General features: G+C 42.4%; 3 protein-coding genes across 3 annotated transcripts in view; 1 reads left to right on the top strand and 2 right to left on the bottom strand.

Annotated features, from left to right (window-relative positions):
• Positions 1-1,549: 1,549 nt before the first annotated feature.
• On the bottom strand, positions 1,550-16,405 carry baz1b (bromodomain adjacent to zinc finger domain, 1B). The gene is made up of 21 exons (XM_061681817.1): positions 15,644-16,405; positions 14,668-14,784; positions 12,855-12,999; positions 12,534-12,726; positions 11,781-11,902; positions 11,421-11,618; positions 11,163-11,351; positions 9,745-11,053; positions 9,469-9,618; positions 9,237-9,375; positions 9,024-9,157; positions 8,763-8,874; positions 8,569-8,667; positions 8,225-8,402; positions 5,911-6,093; positions 4,910-5,057; positions 4,605-4,752; positions 4,372-4,487; positions 4,041-4,171; positions 3,808-3,914; positions 1,550-3,656 (listed from the first exon to the last, which is right to left on the bottom strand). The coding sequence occupies exons 1-21, from the start codon at positions 15,760-15,762 to the stop codon at positions 2,990-2,992; spliced, it is 4,704 nt and encodes a 1,567-aa protein (XP_061537801.1). The 5' UTR covers positions 15,763-16,405; the 3' UTR covers positions 1,550-2,989.
• Positions 16,406-18,140: 1,735 nt separating this feature from the next.
• bcl7bb (BAF chromatin remodeling complex subunit BCL7B b) lies at positions 18,141-21,213 on the bottom strand. The gene is made up of 6 exons (XM_061681659.1): positions 21,059-21,213; positions 20,545-20,620; positions 20,377-20,464; positions 20,094-20,252; positions 19,808-19,911; positions 18,141-19,690 (listed from the first exon to the last, which is right to left on the bottom strand). Exons 1-6 carry the CDS (start codon positions 21,148-21,150, stop codon positions 19,619-19,621), a joined length of 591 nt encoding a protein of 196 aa, XP_061537643.1. The 5' UTR covers positions 21,151-21,213; the 3' UTR covers positions 18,141-19,618.
• Positions 21,214-21,730: 517 nt separating this feature from the next.
• Positions 21,731-26,153, top strand: part of hip1 (huntingtin interacting protein 1) — a 48,831-nt gene continuing 44,408 nt past the window's right edge. Inside the window, exons 1-2 of the mRNA XM_061682628.1 lie at positions 21,731-21,748; positions 23,499-23,624. Of these exons, the coding sequence (XP_061538612.1) occupies positions 23,508-23,624 (117 nt within the window). The 5' untranslated portion in view covers positions 21,731-21,748; positions 23,499-23,507. The remainder of the gene's footprint in view (positions 21,749-23,498; positions 23,625-26,153) is intronic.

The raw sequence follows: 26,153 nt of genomic DNA, 5'->3' as shown, positions 1-26,153 counted from the left end.
GCGGTGGAAGCAGCTTACACCCAACACAAGACCAATAGTGTTAAAGCGACAAATAAAGCCATGTAAGCTGAGGGAAGGGGGGCGCGGACGCCACCTACTCAACAAAAATGAGACACGTAGCACCAGCGGCTCACTCTGCAAAGCCGCAACACCGTAAGCTGGGAGAGGGGATGTGAACACTCCCAACACCAGCAAAGGCCACAAATAAACGCAGAAATTATTCAACCAAACAGACAAACGGTGCCAACCAGTTGCGCAGCACAAGAGGCCAATGCTAAACACTGATGTGGGAACCAAAAGCACAAGGTGTGGGAAAGGGGCGCAGACGCCATTTTTCAACATTTGCAAGAAGGCGCAGCATCAGCGGCTCACTCAGTGAAACCGCAACGTTTTAAGCTTAGAGAGGAGATGCGAAGCAGTCACCAGCAAAGGCCACAGTCCAAAGTTATAAACTCGGCAGAGAAACCCCCATCGGCGGCTCGCTTCAAGAAGTTGCAACGCCAGCAAAAAAAAAAAAAAAAAGCTAAAATGGGCAAAATACGAGACAGATTCCAGTAGCCTGGGCGCTAACACCAGGCTAACTCAGTCAATCAATAGTTACACCATTCCATCGTGAAGAACAGACAGAGTCAACAACCTTCCCTTCGTCTCATTGGGACAGGTTAGAAAGTCGTTCCACCACACTGGGTCTCAAACTAAAGACACACCACGGCAGCGGCAAACAATTTCTCAACACAAACCAAATCAGCATCGCAGCTCCGACTTTACAGGCAAAAGGCTGCCAACGACGGGGGAATTAATGTCTGATAAACAATTCCTATTTTTCTCCAGTTTCTGTATCCAGCAGTATATGAAAATGCACACGAGAATAAAAAGAGGAACCGAGACCTTTGTGACACCAGAACTTCTATCCGTTCTGGGGCATCACACTTGACCTTTTTGGTATGCATAGTATAACTGCGCATGCGCTAAGGAAAACTTCAGTGCAATCAGCACCGCTCTCTGGCGGTCAGCAGGGATAAAATAGAACTGCACTCATTGTTGTTCGTCCTTTGAAATGCATGGGAAAATCATTTTTGTTTTTACACCTCACTGCTAATTGCTAATCAAATGTAAGCGTTGCACCTGTTGTCCACTATATGAACTACTTTTAGCATTCAAAGTGATGAACAATTCCGGATCAAAATTAATTCAAGTGCACATCATTTTTATGAAGGCTTTGGCTCCATTGGGTTTTCACCATAGGAAGGAACTTGAGATCCATTTTCAGAGGAATATTTCCAGTACATTTCCCTTTTTCACTCATCCATTGTAGCCTCTTCACTTGTTACCAAATAGATAGCTTGCCAACTCAATCTTTCATTTGTCTGGACACATCTGGTGTGTTATATACTCCTAAGAACGCAGACTTGCAGTCATAACCAGATTTGTAATTATGTCCTTCATATTGTTTGTCATTGATACGCTACCACTATAAGCAGAAAGTGACAAATGTTTTGTCAAACAGCAAAATTGGAATAATGTAATTGATACAAAACAAGGACATCAATCTTGCTCCATAGCGTTTATTGAAAAACCTTTACACATCATTACTCCTTAAACCTGCCTAGACTATAAATATACATATAAAAGGGGTGTGTGAAAGACAGTCAGGTCTCATCTTGAGAAGGGCAGTCAAATTTCACTTACTGGTTGTAAAAGTGGAGCAAAGCAGAGACTAACACCCAAACATTGTGGCATAAAAGAAGCTATCAAGAAAATACATTACAGAATGGGCACAGGGGGGATAGAGGTCAGCGTCTAGGCTGGTCGTGTAACAGAAGACCTACACAGGAGAATGTTCAAGTGATGTGTTACAAACAATTTCCTTCCCTGTATGATGTTAAAGACAAAGTGGCTAGATAAGTGTCAGAAGAGCAGTCACTGAATCTGATGGAAAACAGGAGAGGAACGCCACCTGGTGACTCAGTGAAGAGGAGCTGCTTTTTGATTGTAAATCATTGTTGAGGTGTTGCAAAAATGCACGATTAAATTTTTGCCAGGACAGATGAGTAAAAAATAAAAAATAAAAAAATACCAAACATGTTCTCTGGACAAATACAAGATTCCTGATTAAACATTAATGCAGACATGACTTACAAAACGCAAATAAAATGTGCAAAAAATATGAATTCTTCAAAAATACCCATCACAACATATTTGTTGGTTTACAAATGTTTATGCACATTGTTTTTTTTTGCAAAGTGGTCGTGCAGCTGCTGGCTTGTTTGGTACATTTTACACAAAGTAGTGCACTTGACAGAACCTTGAGGTACCGCTTTGTTTAAAGTGGCAGACCACTGGTGAACTGAAGATCCAAATGATGACACTCGTTAAGTCCGCTTGCTGGTTCAAAACTCAACATTAGGGCAGTAAAGTACAACACAGCATCCAACCAAAGGGTTTGAGAAATTAAGTTTACTGTACAAAACTTGCATTTGACTGAGAAGTGATATTTATGTTGTCATCCATATTATACATTATTTAAAGTGTTCATGGGGTGCATAAGAGGTCCTATTCTTAGCTACACGTACACCTGACTTGGTACTTTTAGTCCGAAAACAAAAACAAAACGTGCACTACTGAGACACGGGAACATTTAAAAAAAGCCCAGAGAAAGTGACAAGACTCCAATGTGCTTTTCCATGCACATTAAGTCACGTTGATTCAATCCCAGCAGTATTTGAGAAGCACGTGTAGAAAGGTGTGTTGAAGAGCTGTGAGGACCTCTCTAAAATGTCTTATTTCACAATTGGAAGGAAAAAAGAAAAATTAAACACCAATTTTACGTTACAAATATAAATCGTTTTTGAAAAATATGAACAGAAATTTAATAAGACAAAGAGTCATTGCAAGGTTTGATTCCCTGCTGACTGTTGGAAAGCAGTCTGATCACTTGGACAAGAACTAAAAAGTAAGAAGGATGACAAAACGAATCGCTCCCTGGGCTTCATGAGCGTTTCTGTCTCTTGGAACGTCGCTGTCGCCCAGCCCCCTCGTCATCGCTGCTCACCCTGTCGGCCTCCGTCTGGCCCCGCCGCTGCAAAGTTCTACGAGTGTCTCGCTCACCATCGCAATCCTCCTCGCTGTAATCCTTCCTGGGCGCTTTGGAAGCGGTCCTCTTACTTCTCCTCTTGCTGTCATCCTCCTCTTCCTCCTCACTCTCCTCATCATGCACTCCCCGTCTATTTCTGCTTTTCTTCGCATTTGACTTGTCATTCTGAATTCCTCTCTCTGGTGGTGCCCGGTCCTCCCCCTCCTCCTCCTCCTCCTCTTCTTCTTCTTCCTCCTCCTCCTCATCGTCATCTTCCTCCTCTGATGTCGCAGGAGCTCGACTGACGCGCTTGCGTGAGCGTCGTCGGAGGTAGCTTAGGCTAGGTAGCAGCTTCTGGAGCAGCTCTGTGAAGGCCTGCTCAGTCTTGGTCATGCAGGAGAGCACGGTGCTGCCCTGCTCATTGTATTCCTCGGCATTGGAGAAGACCAGCTTCATGTCCTCTATGAAATCGTTACCGTGGCGATACAAGCCTTGGCTGAACTTGCCCTGCATTGTCTGGAAATCCATGGGCTGTGAAATGATGTCCAGATAGTCCTCTGCCTCTTCTGGGGACACGGGTTCCCTAAAAGGATTAAGAGCATTCGAGATCACTGTATGGAATCACCACTATTGCCGTGATGGTTATTAATTGGGTTAAGCTTAAGAATCGTGGGGAGAAGAAAGAAAAAAAAATAGCTGAAGCTTCATTCACATCAGTAACAATGTCCACTTACCTAAAGGGCCAGCTGTATCGGAACTTGGTCAGTTTTTTAAGGATTTCCTCACACCTCTCCAGCTGAAGTGCTTGTCTGCGCACTCCTGACTGGGTGCTCTGACGCACCTTCAGAAATGACACACAAGCAACATTTAGCTCACTACACGAATACCAAATGAATATTCTGACTGTAGAATTTGGAACAACCACAATACAGTTGACAGTGAGTACAGGACTGATCTGCTTTCTCACCAGTTCATCGATGTCTGCAGGGCTACTGGGACCAGTCCTTTGCTTGCCACTGTGACTAGTAGAAGATGACTTCTTTTTAGATTTACTTTTCTGCACAGGCAAAGACTGCTTAACTTTCTTTCTTGGTCTCACTGTCAAGCAAAAACAAAAGGCTATTAAGACACGAAACATTGGCAAAATTATGCAGACAATGATTAAGTACCCCAGCCCCCCCAAAAAAAGAGAGAGAAAGAAAAGGGAGATGGAAGGAGGGCCAGGAGACTGTGTGCCACTTACTGCTGTCTTCTACTTTTTCCACCACATTCAGTTTGTTCCTTTCGGCAATACTCACAGCTGTGGCCCAAAGCCTTGTATTCAGATTCTTCCTCGTCATCGTCCTCCCCGTCGGAGTCTTCGTCTTCAGACTCCTCCTCCTCATCCTCTTCATCGCTGTCTTGTTTGTAGTTCCTAAAGAACAACTTTATTGCTGACTAATTCACTGTAGTATTCAAGTGGCACTGGTTTGAATGTTCAAGCAAAGTGAAATGCAAAACTAAGTCACAACTCACTGATATGAACCCTTACCTTGAACGTGTGCCTCGTCTGGCCACTGTGGGCTGACAGGCCGTGCACAACCACTCGCCTTCGGGTATGCGGTATATCACTGGTCTCAGGCAGAAAAGATGGAAGGCCTTGTTGCACTCATCACAGAGGATAAGTTTCTCGTCATCACCTGACAGGGGTTGAAAAAGTTATTCTTTAAATAAGACTAATAAAAATGTTTTAATCAATGTTATTTGCTCCCTTGCAAATGACCATGGTTTATTTTCATTTTATAGCTTATTTTTAATTTAGTATAAAAAAAAAATTTACCGACCACTTGTTTTTACCTTTTTTTCGACAAACTTTGCAACGGGCATTCTCGGCAGACATGTCCCACTTTATGCAGGCATCCAACATTCCCAGCAGCACATGCATGCGGGAGAAGGTCTGGGCCTCACGGATAGCGGTCTTCCACTTCTCTAGTGCTGTTGCAACCTAACGAAATGCAATGGAAATAAATAATGGTTAGCCCAAACCTGGGCATTACATAGGATACAAGCCACTTCAGGCCCAGCCATTCTCTGACAATCAAAAACAAAACTTCATTACTTTTAATAAGATCAAGCAAGAGCTGTGTGTCTGAAAACAGACGTGCTTACGCTAGTGAAATACAGTGACATGCTATTGCCTGTTCGGTGCACTAGAGAGTACAGACGACTTCTAGAGGAAACAAAATTTCCTGCATGACGTAGGAAAGAGGAGCAATCCTCTCCTATGAGTCCCTGAGCTCACGGGTTTGGATTCCCAACTAGGAACTGCCAAAGTTGGAGGTAGGTGCGAAAATGTCAGCATGTAACTACAATAATTGTAGTTCCTTTTCCAAGATATGTACACCTTTAAAATACATTGTTCATTTTGTTCACAAATGTTTATGTGAATGTTGAGAATGAATGATGTTACACTGTGTATACATCTGTTAATATACAGGTACATATTTTAATGGAAACATCCTATGCTCCATTTACACCAGAAGCATCAAAATTTACACCAGAAGCATCAAAATTCAATTTACAACTTTCATATAAAGATGGAAAATTTATATTGAACCCAGTGGTGGAATGCTGATTTTTTTTTTTTTCTTCCCAAATGTAATTTTTTTGGGGGTGTGGGGGGATATGTCATATGACCACCGACTCATTATGGGGGGTGGCACAACAAAAAATACCAGTAGGCATTGCAATGCTTGTCTTACGTAGGCAAACTTGACATCTAACGTCAGGCACAGTTGGCTCAGGTGAGGGTTCTGATCTGTACTCAATCATTTTTCTTCCTCTATTTTCTCTCTTACCTTGGCCTCCTCTGCAAGTTTCTTTTCCTCATCGACCTCTTCAGTTTTGTTTTCTTCCCCGGCTTGCTTTTTCTTCATTTTCTGCTTGGGGGCCATGAATCCTTGCAAGAACTTCTTGATCACACATGCCTGAATGGTGATGATGGACTCTCCCAATTCTTTCAAGTTGTCCATTTTTTCCAGCTGCGTACAGATGATGCAAGGGACAAATGAATCAATAGCAGGCAATTTGTGCAAAATTTAACAATTACGCACAAAAAAAATTTGGGTTAGAATACAAAGATTAGAAAAACGGCCCCCTCCCGGAGCAGTCAACTTATCATGGCGGATGGGTTTGTATGTCCCAATGATCCTAGCAGGTAAGTTGTCTGGGACTTTATGCCCCAGCAGGGTCACCCATGGCAAACAGGTCCTAGGTGAGGAACTAGACAAGGCACACTCAAAAGAGCCCTTATGATGAGTTTAAATATTAGACCTCGCTTTCCCTCGCCCGGACACGGCTCACCGGGGCCTCCCTCTGGAGCCAGGCCCAGAGGTGGGGCACGATGGCGAGCGCCTGATGACCGGGCCTACACCCATGGGGCCTGCCCAGACACAGCTTGAAATGACAATGTGGGTCCCCGTCCCCATCAACACTGTGTATAGTGGGGATGGGGCGCTACTGACGTCAACTCAGGAAGTTGTGAGTCGGTGGGCCAAATACTTCAGAGACATCTTCAATTCGACCGGTACGCCTTCCCAAGAGGAAGCAGAGCCTGGTGGCTCTGAGGCAGGCTCTCCTATCTCTGGGTTTGAGGTCGCCGAGGTGGTTAAAAAGCTCCTCTGAGTTCCTAAAGGTTCTAGATGTTGTGAGGCTGTCCTGGCTGACATGCCTCTGCAACACCAGATGAACATCAGGGACAGTTCGTCTGGATCAGCAGACCGGGGTAGTGGTCCGGGACCGCAGGTTATGTTCCAAATCACACTCCTCACCCTCCCTGGTAAAGTCTATTCAGGGGTTCTGGAGAGGAGGGTCAGTATTGAAGTAGACTCTCAGATTCAGGAGGAGCAGTGTGGTTTTTGTCCTGGCCATGGAAAGGTGGACCAGCTTGACACCGTCAGAAGTGCCCACGAAACCAGTCTACATGTGTTTTGTGGACTTTGAGAAGGCGTTCGACCGTGTCCCTCAGGGAGTAATGTGGAGGGTGCGCTGGAAATATGGTGTACCGCACCCCCTATTCCCTGTTCGGTCCCTGTATGACCAGGATCAAAGTTTGGTCTGCAGTGCCAGCAATACATAGAATATGTTCCCAGTGAGAGTTGGACTCCACTAAGGCTGCCCTTTGTCACAGATTATGTTAATTACAGCCATGGACAGAATTTTAAGGCGCAGCCGAGGTGTTGAGGGGGTCCGGTATGGTGGCCTCAGCATTGTCTCTCTGCTTTTTGCACATGATTTGGTTCTGATGGCTTCATCAAGCCGTGACCAACTCTTGCTGGAGCTCTTTGGAGCAGAGTGTGACACGTCTGGGATGAAACTCAGCACCCCCAAATCTGAGGCCGTTGTCCACAGTCGAAAAAGGGTGAAGTTCTCTTCCACGTCCGGGAAGAGATCCTACCCCAAGTGGAGGAGTTCAAGTATCTTGGGGTCTTGTTCCCGAGTGAGGAATGAATGGAGCGGAAGATCGACAGGAGGATCGGTGCAGCGTCTGCTGTGATGCGGACTCTGTATCGGACTGTCAGGGTGAAGAAAGCTGAGCCAAAAAGCTAAGCTCTCCATTTACTGGTTGATCTACGTTCCTACCCTCACCTATGGTCATGAGTTGTGGGTCGTGACCTGAAGAACAAGATTGCGGAGACAAGCAGCCGAAATGAGATTCCTCCGCAGGGTGTCCGGGCTCTCCCTCAGAGATGGGGTGACAAGCTCTGTCATGCCAGAGGGGCTCAGAGTTGAGCCGTTGCTCTTCCACATCGAGAGGAGCCAGATGAGGTGACTCTGGCATCTCGTTAAGATACCCCCGGACGCCTCCCTGGTGAGGTGTTCCGGAAACATCCCACCAGAAGGAGGCCCCAGGGATGACCCAGGACAAGTTGGGGGGACTATGTCTCCTGGCTGGTTTGGGAATGCCTCAGGATTCCCCCGGAAGAGCTGGAAAAAGTGGCTAGGGAGAGGTAAGTCTGGGTTTCCCTGCTTAAGCTACTGCCCCCGCGACCTGACTTTGGAGAAGCGGAAGAAAATGGATGGATATAAAAAAGGCAGCATACAGTTATGTCATTCTTTGGTATTAGCAAATACATTCAGTTGTAGGTTACCATTCACAGATAACCTGCTCACCTGATCTTCAATGTCCTTGTCATCATCAAAGTACCCCAGACCGCCCTTCAGGAGGCGTGAGGCTATCTCCTGAATATCACTGCGTAAATATTTCAGCAGCTCCGTGTCCTCATCAGGGACTCCAAGGCCCACTTTGTCCTTTCGAGTCAAATTAATGGAGTGTATGATGTCCTGGTAACTGTACAAGGACATCAGGGACATAGTTACTTCCATTGCTGTTGTTTGTAAATTACGATCTAATAGTAAGAGAAACTTACAGGCCCAGGTAGATACAAATAGGATTAAGAAAAAAATAGAAAGTATATAAATATAAATAGTTATCCCTTAAGCATTCATTCATTAACCTGCTTTCTATCTTTGCCTTCAGTTCACTTTCTCTAACTCCGTGAGGATGAAGACTGTCCACCAGTTCCTCCAGTTCAGCAGGACTGTCGCATATGAACCTGTTGTCAATGTTCGGTGATTAGAAGCAGATATGGCTGTGAAAACAGTGTATAAATACTCAAACCAAAGGGGAAAAATAATATAAAATACTAACCAGAGATTCTGTCCCTGCTTAGGACAAGTAGTTTCTATACAGACGTCGGTTGCTGCCCCCGGCTGGGCGCCGTCATTATTAGTGCCATCGATGCTTCCATCATCGTCAGCTCCTACAAAGATGTTTTGATCATGCAAGTTCAAGAATATCAATATATATGTTGCGTATTTTCAGTGTAAAAATGACATGAATAGACATGCATCACTTCCATATGCGCATCGTTATAAAAATATTTTCTTCCTGGTGTAGCAGCAGGCTCACCATCGTCTTCGTCGTCCACGTCAGGCTCAGTTGTTTTTTCGTCAAGAGGAGGGGTGAAGCTGTAGTCGATGCTGTCATGCACCCAGCCTTTCTCAATGTATAGTCCAGGAACAACATCAGAGAAAAACCAATATCTGGACAAACAACAATTTATTCATATTTTTTAAGTTAATTGACTTGCCATAATTTTAAGGTTTAAAATATTTCACTGACCTGTTATGATTTCTGTCTGTACCCAGGGGAGTTCTGCGCAGGACCAGTCTGGCCTTTGTTATACCCTCTTGAAAATTCTTTTCTGCAGTAGCTCTTTGTCTGCGCAGTCGCTCTTCTTCAGCCGCCTCTTCCATGCGTTCTTGGGGATGGTACAGAAACAAATTAGTCGCCAAATCAAAACTCAAAGTCCATACTTGACTGGTTTGAAGGGTATAAGGGAAGCAAGGATCACCTTTGTTCTGTTTGTCCATCTCCTCTCTTTCTCTCTTGGCCTGCATGCTCATCAGCTGCCTGCTCTTGACTGAACTGATCATGTCCACCAGCTCTACCTTGACCTCTTTCTTGATCTTTGGCTCATCTTTTTTTTTCTTCTCATCTTGGGCTATGAATAAATAGAGCATGTTGTTTCATAAGCAACAGTTTTTGAAGGTAGAATAAATAAATGCATTTTGATAAAAATCTATGACATTTCAGTTCACATTTGATTACTTTTATGATTCCAATGTACCTTTGCCCTCAATCTCTTTTTGCTTCTTCTTCTCAGCCTTCTTGCGATTGACCTCTTTTAGCATTGCCACGCGCTCCTTCCACAATTCAGCTGTCCGTTGCTGCATGCTATCAACATGGTCTTCCACTGAATATGTCATTAGTATGCGGTGGCACAGTGCTACCAGCAGGCTGACCTTTTCTTCTGGGTCAAGCTCAAACACCTCGACAGTTTCAAGCTTCTCCAGGAACTCGCTGGTCACCACATCATCAAAGCCACTCACGGCCAGATCCACAGACCCCTGGCCACTCTCCTCACCTTGAGCATCAAAAGGCCGCAAACACAGTCTCGCTAGCTCTGATACAGAATGCAGGGTAAGAGGGATCTCAGATAAGGGGATATCAAGCTCACTGTAGCCCTCTGCGAGCTCGTCTTGCAGCAGCGTTTGAAGCAGCACCACCAGCACACGGTTCAGGTAGTGGAAAGCAGAGCGTACGCCGGCCAACGATTCCATCAAAGCTGTAGATGTGATAGGATACTTGTCATCTGGCATTAGCAGGCCAGCATAGCAGTGAAGGAACTCCACAACCATAGCAACATCCCCAAAAAGGGTGTTGGGCAGCCCCTCGGGCATATCAACAAGCTTAAATGTCGGTAGCGTCTTGCCACCTTTAATTTCCTGGTCCTCGTAACGACGCGACTGTTCAAGACGGAGTAGCATCTCCTTTTCGCGCCGCTCTTTGGCTTTTTCACGCAGTTTCTCTTTGAGATCATTACGCCTCTTTTTCGTTTCTTCTTGCTTTTCCTCTTCACTCATGGCGGCCCAGCGTTTCTTTTGCTCCAATCTCTCCCAGCGTTTCTCCACCAGGTCTTTTAGCTCATCGGGCAGTCTGCCACGGTCATCTGGTGCCAAGGCCTTCGCAGCCTTTGTGATGAGGGCAGAGAGGAAATTCTTTTTGTCCTCTTTGCCCTTGTTCTCCTTATAGTAACGAAGAAGGTGGAGCGCCATTGGATGTAAAGGCTTCCCTAGTTTAGCAGTCCCTGTGCTACTGCTGCGGGGTCGTTTTTTGGGGCTGCCTGCAGCAGGGCTCTTAGCTAGCTGCAGAAGGGTCATCTGCTTCATCTTCGGTGGCTTGACACTTGCTTTTGTATCTTTCCCATAACCTTTAAGAATATTCTTATCACCACTCTTTCCAGGCTTCTTTCCATCCTTCTTGTCTCCAGATTTTTTAACAGATTTTGGACTGGAAAGGGCTGAGCTTTTACCTTCTCCTTTCTTGGGTGTTCCAGAGTTTTTTACTTTTAATGGCGAACCATTCATTTGTATTTTCTGTGTGAGAGAGAAAGAGAGAAGATGCAAGCCCATTAAAGCTTTAAAGAGGGACAGCCCACAAATATGAGATCACACCATGTCAGTGTTCCCATGCAATTGAGCCTACCTGTATGTGACCCCAGATGGTTGGACTAAGGGGCTTCCCGAGAGCATCTTTCTTGCCTTTTCTTTTCTTCTCCCCTTTTACAATTCCAGAGTCCTCTCCCGGTGTACCAGGTGTCTTCAGCCTCTTCCTTGGTTTACCTTCAGGAGATGTCAAACTCTTGCGCTTGGCAGATGGATTCTCAGCCAAAAACTTTAATCAAACAAGAGTGTGAGCTGATACCATTCACAATATATAGGGAACAAATTATCAGTGCCTTACCTTGTGTGGGTCAAGAAGAAAGTCGCTAAATTTACTGGGCAAATTAAACTTTTTCACTAATTCATCTTCAACCACCCAGGGTGCACTCTCTCCCATGCCCAGCCTCTGTGCATAGTGTCTGATGAAGTAGCGGATGATTTCTTTGGTTGGAGGGCGCTCTGTTCTGAAAAGACTGTCTGCTGGTACATCACTGATTACCTGTGGCACCAGTCAGAAAGATGTCTTCTTTTAGTGTTTAAAACATACCAAAGACCACAAAATGTTGATGAGTTGATAATCATTGTATACACACCCCACCCCCCAAAAAGTACACTACTTCGTCTTTGTTGACAAAAAAAAAAACAAAAAAAACATGCAAACCTTGTCCTCATTGACGAGCTTGACATCATACTTATGAGGAAGGAACTTGGGAATTGCCCACCTCTTCTTTTCTTCCTTCATGGCAGTGGAAAGTTTTCTTGGTGAACGCCGTGCTGTATCACCTGAAAGAGGAAAAAAACCATGAACATTTTAAAGCCATCAAATGAAGTAAAATCACCCTGCAAAATATGTATTCCAATCTGAGGGTGTGCCTGAAGATTAACACAGAATTACATCTGTACAAATTCAATAAATTATCATTTTTAAACATTGTATACTATAAGTAAATGCCACTTAAGGTACTCTATACTCTGGGCTGAAACTGTAAAGCTTTTTAATAGAACATGTAGTTTTTATAATAGTTTTATAAATCAAAGATTAAAATAATTACATTTTATACTACACTTTTTTATCCCGCGACCCTAGTGAGGATAAGAGGCTCAGAAAAATGGATGGATGGACGGACTACACTTTTTTTTTAAAATTATACTCGTTAGGATCCCTTTTTTTGCACACCGCACATATGCTGGCATGCAAGGACGAGTCAGCGTTCAGTCATTTCGGTAACAAAATACAAATGTTCCGTAACATTTGACAGCTCTGGAGCAATAATAATGATTACCAGACCCACGTGGCGACTGACCAATGAACACATTTGGAGAAAAAGGTTTCCGCCCGACATTGACGATATTACATTGTCCCCAAGTAGCAACACTAGCTTCAATGCGTTCTGCTGTTATTGCTCCAACTCACTGAGACTCTCTCTCCTGTTCTCCTCCTCTCTGAGGGCAGGTTCCTTCTTCTGGTTCTCTTGACTGGCATTCTCTTTGTCACTGGATGGAGAATCACAGGCACCTTCAAGCTTCTTCTCTCCAGCTTCACCCTCAGGGTGCTCAAGGGGATGAAACTTTGCCACCTTCACTCGTAAACTTTTGTCTTTGCTCACCTGAATTAACACATGTTTGAGAGCATCTTAGAAAGCATCACATTTCTGTTAATTGAATTATACAGGTTAAAAAAAACATGAGAAAAAACAGATATAGAAATAACGGTAGAGTAAAAAATTTAACTGACCGTGAAGTCACACTCTTCGCCAACAGCATACTTTGTGAGAATTTCTACCCAGGCCATTTCAACCAATTTGTCTAAAGACACTGTATTGTGGTGGACCATCTCCAGGATTGGCTTCTCAAACCAGTGAGGATATTCCTCCTGAAGCCTGTACATATACAACAGTTAGCCCTTTTTGTAGTTAGAAATAAACAACAACAACAAAAAGGAAATATACGGTTCACCCACATTACATTCTACAATTAGCATGATCGTGTTAAATTAGATAAAAGTTTCGAAAAACGGGCTCCTGAAAAAGGACCATGAACTGAAATAGTTTCATGAAAGCCATTGATCAAATTTTGTAAATCGTTGGGATTTATTTGATGCCAGGTTTTTCCAATCATACCATCAGTACTGACTTCGACCTGTAGGAGTAAGAAAATCTATTTATAGATAAAAGTGGCCAATGTTCAATGCAACAGAGTGCAATAAACACTGCATCTTCAACAGCTTCCAAATAATTTTGGAATATGCTCTCTGTCATTACCACTTTGACCCCAGATCACCAACGTTATGAGTGTGCAATATCGTGTAGTGATTATGCAAACATACGACATAAGCTGCTATAATACAGACGAGTTATGTTAGTGTTTAGCACATACTTTCACTAAATTTCTGTTTAATTAAACAAGGCAGGTTTTAAATATGAAGGGGGGGAGGGTCCTTCGGCCCCTTGTTTGCTTAATGATGATATGTAACTTTTAGAAATGGCTTTTTGAGTGGAAGTTTTTGAAAATTCTTATCGTCCCATATAAACCCTCCAGCCCACAGTGATCCCTTACACAAAGGGCAATGAGCTGGGTAAATGTCGACTTAGATGAGCAGTGTGAAAGAGGCTAGTGCCTTCTGACATTTTTGCAGCTCTGTTTTGATACAGTTGTCGTCTGTAAGTGGAAGGTTTCAAGAACGCAAACAAACAAAACCTGTACTTTTTACCACATTGTACATGTGTGAACATGGCCTAAGTTAAATATTTAATGTACCACTGAGATTTGCTGTAGCCTGAGTGGGTGTCTGTTTGAACGTCCACAAAACATCTTATGAAACAAAAACTAACACCTCAGTAAGTTTGTCAACAAACGCAGATATATAAGAGTATTTGCATGCACAATTGTATCTTACAAATATACTTCCCAACTATAGTGTAAGCTTGGGAGCAGGAAAAAAAGTATCAGTGTCATTTTAAAGGCAGCTTGTGATCAGTAGCAGCTTCTGCATTACTGAGTAACGCGGTGCTTTGTCTGACTCCTGACATATCTTTGCTGCACACGTGGTTGTGGTCTCTGACAGCTCCATACTGTTGTTAATTGTTAGTCGATATCAGCTATATATATATATATATATATATATATATATATATATATATATATATATATATATATATATATATATTTGCATTTTTGCTGAATCCAATGAGAGCGCTTTCACAAGACGAGAAGTGTTAGGATGACTATCACACGCACACCCTCCAAAATAGAAAAGAGAGGTGGAGCACCAGCTTTATCCAATCACAGCACAGCTGAAAGCCTCATGACCTTCACTGTTCTCAGCGATCTGGGAGTATAGCTTTGTCTTGACAATTTTGAGGTGCTGTTCCAAAAATGGATTTTACAATTAAGAGATAATTGGAGATTTTGGAGACAAAATGAAACACCACATGCTTCTGAGTCTTTTACAATTTAGCTTCTTTTTTAAATCTGCTGCTCGAACAATATGTACAGGTCACTACCACACTAACTTGCAAACAAACAAACATGTAAGAATCAATACTTACAATTCTGTAACTTCTTGTTCCTCCTCCCATGCTTCTTTGTGTGTCAGCTGAATGCTTCCGGTGCTCTTGCACGTCCAGATACGCTCATCATATCTCTTCAAGCGGGCCTCATACTCACTATTGACATTTTGTCAAGGATAACTTTTGTATCTGTACATGAGACATCTAGGATTCATGTGGACACCAAACATATCTGCCAAAATCTAAGCAGAGGAACAAATGAACTTGATAATCAACAGATGCAGTTTTTAAACAAATAAATAAGACTATACAGTAATATTAAATGGACGAATGTTAGCTGAATTCAACTGACATTGAATTATCATTAAATATCCAATTGTTTTACAGGGCGTATATAACAAGTCCAGTAGCTCATCTGTAGCTTATCCAACCGCAGGCGTGTGTTGACCATCACCGGAAATTTGGTGTCAAAATTGTGAAAGGAGAATAAAACGGCGAACCGTATTTACTTCAAATACAATCTTCGGTCATCAACACCCCTCTGCATTAACTTACAATTGTAAAATCAAACTTGAGGCTTTGAGTTACCTGATAACAACGTGCTATTGTAACATAAGACCAACGTTAGCATTGTATTAGCATAACCGGCTCGCGATGATGGTTGACAGACAATTGGCAGAAGTTCATCGTAAATGTGACGCTTTCCGACCATATCCTAACATGACTTCACATCAATGAACCGCTAGCGAGCTTGCTTTAAGGGTCGGGAATTTGTTGTTTTTAGCAAATATGTACGCAGAAGCTAACACGCATGCCAACGAGAGGTAACTGCTCAAGAGGGAAAGCTAAAACGATAGAAAATGTCACATCATAAACAATTAACGTTTCACACAGCCACGCGCATTTGTTACACGGGAATGTGTAGTATAATACTCCATCAAGGGACTGCTGACCAAATTAGACAGACGTCCAGCTCCAAGTGGACATGATGAACTGCATCACGGTTTGAGGATACTCTTTGTTCCTGAAGGCCTCCTTGGTGTGCTCGATAATGAAGACCTCCTCTCCCGGGCCTAGTGGCTCGGCTAACGGCTTAGCTAACGGGTAAGGCTTCCGGCCCAAAAGCGGCGCCATTGTAAATCAAATGGCGGCTGTATAGTTAAATAATCACTTTAACACACCGAAGTGAGATAATATGACCTTAGCTCGTATCCCGGCGCCTGATAGCATGTAGCACGGTATCACCGGTAGGCCTCGGAAGTCAACGTGTAGCAGCTAGCAGGCTAGTTCGTAGCCCGGTTTGCTATCGCGTTGCAAAACAAAAAGTGTTCCTTCTTGCGCGCCTCCTCATCGAATTCCTCTTCTCTGATTTAGCCGTGACGCCATAGTGCTTGCGAGGTATGTCCCGGATACACAACACGTTTTTTTTGTGTTGGTTTTTTTTGTGGTCGTGTCAAGATATTCGGTGAACTTCGAGCTCCCCGGTTGAGCTGTCAGGATGCAACCAAAGCCTAAGTCAAATTCGCGGCAACAGCCACCGTCCAGCAGGAGGTCTGGCACGAACAACAATTCGCTCGTTTAATTGGCTGCTCACGCAGAGTTATCGGTCTTTCTTGTACTTTCCTACTGTCTCTTCTTCTTTTGATAAAAAAAAAAACAAAACAAAAAAAACAATGTGGGTGGTTCTTGAAAACGATATCTTGAAGAGGTTTGTTCCTTGTCGAAATGGCGGGAGTTTCTCGCACACCGGCACAATTTCGTCTAGCCTCGGCTCTCCTGTTTGTTTCCCCGGCAGCAAGCGGCGTAGCAACCGGGCCCCGCCCTCCGTTGAGAGCCATTGGCTCTTTTCGCGAGGCGCGCTCGTCAAACTCATAAATTGAAGCCGCGATAGGCCGAGTGTTAGAGCAGCCTTGTTAACCGACGTACCTAATCGGCGGCCATGTTGGGGAGGTCGACGTTCCCATCAAACGTAATGCATGGACATAGAAATTAAGTCGTAACTTGCTCAATTCTCAACATATTTTCATGACGTTAACTTGCTTTTTTGGTCAACGCCAAAGCGTGTGCTATTAATACAGAACATTTAATTTTTAAGTCAAAAAAATATTTTTACTTGTGAAAGCTTGTTCCCCTTCCCTTGTTATGATAGTACAGCGTTGTGTGCAACCATTCGCACCACAATGTGCTGGAATCCTTGGTGTATTGGTTTTCTTGCCGTCCACAATATGACGTCTTTGACCTCCCTAGTTTAGCGTCGCCGATGGCACGCAACTAAAAGGGGCGTGTCCGATCTACCTTTTCACATCTGTGGACAACTCGCCTAAAGTCACATCCTGTTGGCTGCTCTTGAATGTCCATTGTCGCTCAAGGACAACCCAACAAAATAGACGATCCCCAGATTATAATAAATGCACGTTAGACTTCACGTATTAGAATGACGATTGTTTTATCACTATCACAAAAACTCTGTACCTAATCTGATCTAATTGTACTTTGGTTTGTTAAAAATAAGAACACAAACTACATTTTTAGTTTCGTAAAACAATGTCTGTCTCCCAAAGCCATGCCATCATATTTATACATTGATTGCAATGCCTTCATGTAAATCCAGTTTCGTGTTTTGTTTCTAAATACATTGAATATGTTTGAAGCGCTGAAAACATGTTCAAAGACTAACAACAATTTAGTAATGAATTACGCACCCCACCCCACTATATAGGTACAGAGCACCATCATTCCTTCAGTGGCTAGGTGGCGTTATTGCCAGTTCCTTTGTAATGATAGCTTGGCCCATTTCTACCACTACAGTGTGCAGTTAGCCATCAAGCTAAGCCTACAACCTGAAAAAAAAATCTTCCTTGAAGTGTTATGTGCACAGTGCACGGAAAAAGTTGACTGCTCCATTGCTGATCTGGGAGCCCACCAGCAACCAGTAGCTACTAGCTGGTTCGCGATCAGCGTTGTGTCCATTCAGTACTCCACGCCCTTGCTCCATGTGCCGCACGTAGATCCACACAACAGAGCTACTTAGGGAAAGTTAACGGTTTATTACATTCGTTAGCCCGCGAGCTGACGAGCTAGTGAGCGAGCAAGCTCACTAGACCGGCGGGGGGATAATCTATTGTGTGTCAGTGTTGTGTGTCACATAACAGAGACACCCCAGAGAACCTTAGCTGTTTATTAAAGACAGTGGCACTTGTTATTCAGCCTGTAGATGACCTCAGAAATTGTAAGCACATACTGAACATAACCTATTTGATTGACAACTGAAAAAGGAGTGGGATGTGTTTTCAGCGCATTCAGCGGACATGCTCCTAGCAACAGACAGCCTGGATGTGCGCTCTGTTTTTCAAGATTTTGGAGCCTCATAATCACACACTTGCTGATTTTTTTTACTTATTAAAATTTGGTAGGCTTATTAACAATACTCTTCTCTGTGATGTGTCGCATTTATAAAGTCATTTTATTTTCACTTTCAGTTCAAGAACAAATTCAAATTAAAGCATCCACAATTGAAATGTAACGTAATGTTTATTATGGCTTACAAAGCATCTGTAATAAACAAGTGCACATTTTGTAATAAATATCCTTCTTTACAACGCATTTTAATTGTGTGTTTAGCCAAAAACATGTCCTCGACCCCATAGTATTACTACTGTGTCTAAAAACATAAAGCCACACGTTTAACTCATTTTCAAAGTGTACTGCAACTAAAAACCACAAAGCACAATGATTAGGAGATATGCAAAGGCAAAGTTCAACAGCATGAAGACACACTAACAGGTATAATTTCCAAACATGTCTTTTGGCAACATGTGAATACCAGGTACAGTACACTTTCCAGTTTAAAAATAAGTCAACAAGCTTAAAGTTTAGCAGGGAATGTTGCTTTGTCACTTGCGAAATAGCAATGAATAAGCACTGCTGTGCTATGCACACTCACCAACCACAATATTAGGTGTTGCACAATCTAATAAGAACCAAAAATTCTGTCTTCATAAAGAAAATAATGCTTAGTTTTTGACAATGCCAGACATGTATTTAACAATTTCCGATTTCAGTGGCTGTAATTTGCAGTGTAAACCTGCACTCTTCACAAAGAGGTGTCTTATAATATTGTTCTTGTGTAGCTTTGGTCAAAACACAATTGCCTCTTTTTATGAATTCAGTCCAACACTTCTGTAAACTACAATAATACTGTACCATTAAATGAATACTGTACATCTGACTCCAGATAGTCTAGCATGTCGCTATAAAGGCTGAGCTCTTCAACTGGATTGCATCGCTCTTGCATTAGACCATAGGCAACAATTGTCCCCTCTCACGCTGACATTTGCGGTATGGGTTTCAGTATATGGACAGACAGGCACGTGATGTGACAAACGACAACATCTTGTGGACTTCATGTGCCCATGGTGTTGTGTAATATTCGAATTCAGGCATGTTCGATTCTTGTCAACAATGTGAGCAGTTATTTGTCTTAAAATAAAAAAAAGCTTGCCCAATTCCTGACAATTACCAAGAAACTCACAACCATGGCACTGGACAAAGGGGTGTGACACTGTTGCATAATATCTTCCCTCTTGCACCTTGTCCTATACTTGCATTGTAATACAAACAATGTGTGCATATTATATGGTTAGGCTCTTTGTGCATGCAAAAAAAACATGTGTACAGAGAATGTATCCTGTGGAAATTAATAAAAGTATCTTCAATTTCAAAATTATTTACATACATTGTAAAAGTACACTGGCCAGTCAAAATTGAAATATATATATTAAAAAAAAAGGATAAAATCTTTAAATCTCTTTCTAGATTACCAGTTTTGGACTGCTAATACAGCCCAGATTAGATTGTGCAATTGTACCAAATGAAGTGCAAGGTGAGTGCATGTGAAGCATACATCAGAGCCTTAAAACCTGAAGGTTGAACACTAAGCTGAAGTGAAAATAACTGTGGATCGGTTGTGTGTGTATCTTCATGAAGTAAACTATCTTAACACAGCATTTTCTCCTGTGCAAACCTTTTTTAAAGGAGGTGCTCCTGACTCGTCCGATTCTTCCTGTAGAATGGGAAGAAAAATGGTGACTGTGGTGACTTAACATCACCTTTGCATATTGCAACTGACACAAATGTTGGTTTCATTAGTATTTAAACAGCTTTAGGAAAGACATGAAACCTTTGCGTGTATGGCGCTCCGTCTGGCACTTCCTGATGACAGAAGATCCTCCTTGATCAGAGTTGGAGGCTCATCTGCTCCCTCCTGCCCAGAGTGAACTGGATCTGGATTCATTAGGGGACAACGTCACAAATTACAAGATGGCAGTTCAGCAATCTACAAAAACTGTGTATTTTTGCTTCTGATGCGTAAGTGCATAGCTCAAGAAAATCCTAGCAGACATACATTAACGTAAATACTTCAAGTAGGACAACTGTGGCGATCCATGAGAAGGTCAACGACATACCATCGACACTCTCCTGACCAAGCATGGGTGGTTGGGAGTCTTCAGTTCGTAAGCTAGAGCTGTGTGGAGGGCTGACGTGCTGTGAGCTGGAGTTGCTGCTGCTGTTATCCATCTTAGGGTGGTAAACGTCAGACAGAAAGCTCTGGTTGCTGTTTTCATCTAATGTAAAGAGCACATTATTCACACTGTGCATTAAATCAACTCACAAGTTTGGTCATGTTGTACTCCCGTCATGAGTTTCCAGTATTTTTACTGCAAAATCTACATCCCCCATGATACTCACCAGTCAAATCCGGCAAAGAGTTAGTGTTTTCAAGGACCACATCTTTTAGTCCCCTGGCTTCTCCACCAGTAGATTTGGTACGGTAGATCTGATATTAGAAGTGGACATTGATGAGTCACACATATATAACGGGGAGTTTCCTAAAAGAATACATAACTGAAACACCACCTGCTTTGTTTCTGTCACTGGCACCCACTTGAATATGCGCAAGGACGTGTCTCCAACCGTCACCCATTTCTTCTCCCTGGGGATTAAAGTAGTTCGGCTATATTTAGACAAAAGCTAACAATGATCTCCTTTAATCGGTTGAATTTGATCCTCGACATACAGTACATGTCCGCGCTTTCTGTGTACCCAGTATATAAAGTATTTACGTCTAGAATGAATGTCACACTAACATATACAAATAATCGTGTTTATTACTGTCACGGTAAAACGTCAACTGGATCTCGTCGTAATTAGTTGTGCTGAGCTGTAGCCATATTGACAGCTCCTGGCGGAAAAAAAAAAAAAAACATCTGTTAGCTCCGCCTTCTTTTCACAAACCGGGACACCGATTGGCTACAAGCTACGTCAATTATCTAACTTTTCCGACTGAAGTTAGTTGAGCGACGTAAGCAGCTAACGACCGACGGTCAGCTAAAACATTCCCTCCATATTGTAAACTACACAGCCTACGTACCATTTGCGCACTTTCTCGATTGCGGCCAGAACCTTTTTAATGTCATCCTTGGCGCGACTCCGAGTCTCAGCACGGCCTGATCGTCCCGACATCTTGACGCTGATATGAATCGTCTAATGATGCATGAGCAAAACTTAAGACCTAGCCCTCGCGTCTTTGTTACGGTGGTAATCTCGCGAGAGTTTGCTATGAAATCTTTTCATTTCACACCCTTCATTTTCTCGCGTGTGCTGGTGCTGGAGCAACTTTATATCATTTCATCAAAACAACCCACAAAAATTAAAGTGAATAATACGCTCCATTTTCATCAGACCTTGGTTGTGGTGATGGTAGGCGTCACATTTGAGTTTGGATGCCCCCATAAATAACAGACTCAGTCATATGGCATTGATAAATTTGGGAAAATATTGCAAAACATTTGGATTTGATTGGTATTTCGTAGTTAACACATGTGAATGAATTGCCTAATACTATAATAATGTAATCACAAAATAAAATACTATTCACCAAAATGTAATTAAAAGTGTATGCTATACGGACAGCCCACAAAAAGTAGTTGACATGAAACAGTTGCATTTGAAAGTTTAACTGTACAACTTAAAAGGCAAAAAAAAAAAAAAAAAAAGCCGTGTGCCACATTAGCTTCTAATGAGTGCTATGTCGTTGCTAGCTCCCAGCTTGAAAATAGAGGTACAGTATGTTGTTCCGCTCATATACATACATATAATTTGCATAAAACGTTAAACTTCGAGTATAACTGTAATGTTGCTAGTGTATTTTATACAAACGCGGCAGACAGAGGCTCGACAGCACCACTATGACTGACTTATACCTTTCCACTCCAGCAGCTAAAAATATTTTGTGAAGAAAAAGAAAAAAAAATAAACTGGTGCCACCATCTTGGTAGTTTAGAATCATGAGGGTGTTTAGCTATGTATACAGTATGTTTTTGTTTTTGTTTCATTTACGCAGCCATACAAATGTGTACCGTCCGGTAACTATTATAATACTGACGTACGTGCCTAAGATTGCAAATAGTGTGGTTCAGGCTATAGAATTCTATTTATGACGTTGCCATGTTTGTCCTGATGAGGGTAGCATTGAGCCATGTGGAGCAAAAATGGCGAATAGACAATCATTTATTTGTGCACATTAACACTATATACTACACTATATCTTTAAACTATAGACCTTGCAGCTGGAGCAGTGATTTGTTAGCCATATAAGAACATGTACATTTAATTATTTTTTTTTAAACAGTATCATCGTGACATATGCAGATGACCTGATGGTCCTCACTCCTATGGGGGTGCAATTTGTAAGCGGCTTGTTGGAAAGAACAGCAAATTAGCTTTTAAAAGTGTTTTTTTTTTTTTTTAAACTGATGTGAATTTTCGAGAGTCACTTGACAACAATATTTGTCCCTTTAAATCGTTAACTCCAAATATTAAATGTTACTCCTAACGCTTAAATGTAAACGTTAAATATATATCTAAAGGTCAAATGTAAATGTAATTTTATATATAAATATTACATCTAAATGTCTTTCGATATATCTAAAAATTAAGAAGAGTCGACATAACTTTGGATTGGGACATGGCTGACAGCAAGAGTGCACCTGGAAGCTACCGCTACTCCCTCCAGAAAGTTTTCTTTTTAGTTTAAATGGTTTCCTTTGACCAGGATCCATCACCATACCATGCCTAAAGGTAGAATCTGGTTTGCACATGTCTCTGTGTCGTAAATCCTCGCTGGCTGGGACCTCTGTGTCCTTGGATGGACATTGAGACATTGGAGTTTTTCGTTGTTGCTAGAGGCGTAAGGGGGGGGGGGTGAATAGCTCAATGAATACACAAACACGGGTATTTACTAAATGTATTATTTTTCGTAGTATTGTAATGAGTATATCTACAGTGTTTAATTTTTGAATGGCTCAGTGTCTGCAGGCAGCAAAGAGCATGTGTGGGATTTTTAAATCACCAGGAGGTGGATACACACAGTACTTCCGGTATGACGTTTTGGCCTAACAAAGTAAAAGTGTTTAAAATAGCATAATTAAAACAACAGACCCAACATAAAGAAAATTGGCATATTCTTTTATTTGGCTGCCATATTTTATGCATGACCTGTGTGCTAACTATAACAATAGACAGCAATGTTCACTTAAGCCCACAAATGGGTGGAATCTATTATTTTGAAATAATACAAGGCAAGAAGTACTATTTCACTGTTGTGAGGTTGTAGTCGAACTGCGGCTGTCATTGACTGGGGGTGTTATTTTACAGAGGCCAACATTTGTCCGCTGAGCGGAACGACGAGTCCAGTACAGCATGGACTGCTACCTCCGCCATAGTTAATGTAGCTTTCCTGTTTTTTTTTTTTTTTTTTTTTACACTCGAGCTTCTCAACTGAACGTTTTCCCGTTGGCGTGTTTTGTCAGCCCGAGACGATGGATCGAGTGAAAAGCTCTATGCAGCAAGTACCCAACGCCATCCCGAAAGTGATTCGACGCACCGGAGGCGCCAACAGTCTGGAGCTGGAGAAGGAAAACTTTGAGAGAGGGCAGGTGTGCAGCACGACACATTTTCTTGCCCACTAGAAGAGTTGTAAGGTGGGAGGGACGATATTAATCGAGACATTACAAACCTGTCTGAAGTGAGAGAGATTTAACCCATATGAAAACGACCACATATTTTAATGTATGAAACTTTATGCAAACATTGTGCACTAATCATGTCGGTGTTGTGTTCAGTGTCAGTCACTGTGTGTGGTCAGCAGATACCAATAGTGCCCACAACAAAAGAGCTGTTGAAATGTAGGTCAGTGGCCTTTCGAATTCAGATAATTGTGTTGTTTAGCCTACAAACTGGATACAAACCAGGCAGGAGCTTTGTGCATGACTTTCCACCCTCACCGCATGAGGATACATGCCATGTCAGACCTGCATTATCCTAGGGGCAAGGAATCCACGTGTGCTGTTCAGATGAAGATGCATAGCAAAGCAAAGATCTGATCACTCCCATTGAGCGTGCAGGCAGCTGTTGTGCTATGGATCCTACTGTTGCCTGCCTGTTGGTCCCCCCCCCCCCCCCCCCCCCCCCTCTCATAGCTTCTTCCACATACCAGTCACAGGGAGGGGGGTTAAGTAGGTCAAATGAATCAAGGCAGTCAAACTGCCGTGATAGTGCTGTTCCGATTATAGACAGTACATTTAAATGTGAACAGCAGCTATCTGCTTAGGCTGCATATAGTCTGTGTCATGCAGTTGCCCCTCCATCCCTTGCACTCACACTCTTCTCACAAGCTAGACAGCAACAGCGTGGATTAGACGGATTGTGTGTTCCAAGCCACGCATGGTCACTAGGTCACTGTCAGGTTCTGACGTCATATTCTCTGGAAGTATATCTATCCATCCATTTTCTGCCACTTGTTCACGGTCTTGGGTGAGGTACAGTCTATCGCAACTTCGGACGAGAGGCGCGCTACCACCAGCCAGTCTCAGGCCACATGCTATAACCAATTAAACTCAATGAATTTAACACACATATTTTAGTACTCTCTGAGGGGACCCGTGCAGTCATGGGGAGAACATGCAAACACGCAACAATATCAGAGCAGTGACTTGAACCCAAAACCTGTGACTGATAGACAGAGGCAGTACTAGCCACATGTTCCACCTTGCCACCAAAGAAATAAATTCAGCATTGTCAACCTTACATTTGATAAATGATAGGATTAGTATGACTATGCGGACAGTTTTTTCACATGCAGTATTTCCTCATCTTTAGTCACTGATTCAGATTTGCCATCCTTGTATTCTTGGTGTACATGTTTACTTTTTTTCCCCCCTGGTTGATTTTTGACTTGTTGGCTGAGGCAAGTGATGGCAAGAATCAATGAATCTGATTTTTACTTGGTAGGGGATCAACAAGAGATAATCCATCTGATCTGTTTTGTTCCAAAGCCGCCCAAATCTGCTCGGTGGTCGATTTCACCTCTTTTATTGTCAACTAAATAAATCTCTGTCTGGTTTAGATCCCTGCTTTGCTTGCCATTAAGTACAATTGGTGGAAGCATAGTGTTTAGGCATTTCTCATTGGGTACAAATTCTCCACATTGAAGAAACAAAAAAATATAGGTCTAAATATATTGCGCAACAAATGTTTAACATACACAGTCAGAGCCATTTGGACTGTGACATGATTTGAGACAAAATGGCGCACAATAGCTCCTTGTGTTTGTCAGTTTAAATACAAAACTGTTCAGCATTGTTAGTCGAGTGCGCAAGCCCACACTGGGATTGGCATTGTCATGACTGGGCGTCTGGCTTTCAGTCGGGCTACTTTTAATCATTTCTGTTTCCTATTTGATTTGTGTTTAGCAAGACCTATGATACTGATGCATGTTTTGTCACACAGGTTTTTAGATTGAGTGGTCTATGGTATTGTTTAGCTTGTCTGGCAGAGGTCAACTACTGCACGTTTAGGTACGAACTTGACTCGCATTAACTACCCAACTAACTTGATTTGTTTGATGCATGATAAAAATATACTCAATCTTGCTCGAGGCATGGAGCAAAATGTTCTTTATACTGCATATTAAATAGAATTTCATGGAGTTGTGCACTTGGCTACAGGTTTGTCTTTAAAGCTATGCAAGTAATTTTGCAATTCTGGAAATTCTTGCTGTCACTCTACTAAGCTTTGTAAAGAACCAGGGAGTGCTCGAAATCCTCTCTCTGTCCTCATGGGATATAATAATAATAATAATAATAGATCAGGGTGATTAGATAGCAAACAGAGCTTGATTTTATTGACCTGTTTGGCCTCACTATGGCAGCTGACGCTCTAATTTTGTATTGTTTTGGATTTTAACCGGAAATATGTTTGTTGATTGTTTCATGTTCTCTGTGGGCTCTTTATTGTGTCTGTGAGTTTGTTGGATTTTAACCGGAAATTTGTTTGTTGAGCGTATCGTGTTTTGTGTGGGTTCTTCATTGTGTCTGTGAGTTTGTAAGTATAGGCACGTGTTGTTACTGCTTTGTTTGTTATGTTGGGGATGTCTGTTCACTCCTAGATTGCAAAACAATTCCATG

This window comes from Phycodurus eques, chromosome 7, assembly GCF_024500275.1.
Source record: "Phycodurus eques isolate BA_2022a chromosome 7, UOR_Pequ_1.1, whole genome shotgun sequence".
In the NCBI taxonomy this organism is placed as follows: domain Eukaryota; kingdom Metazoa; phylum Chordata; class Actinopteri; order Syngnathiformes; family Syngnathidae; genus Phycodurus; species Phycodurus eques.
Note: the sequence above shows the minus strand (reverse complement) of the source record. Positions and strands in the feature narration are given on the sequence as shown.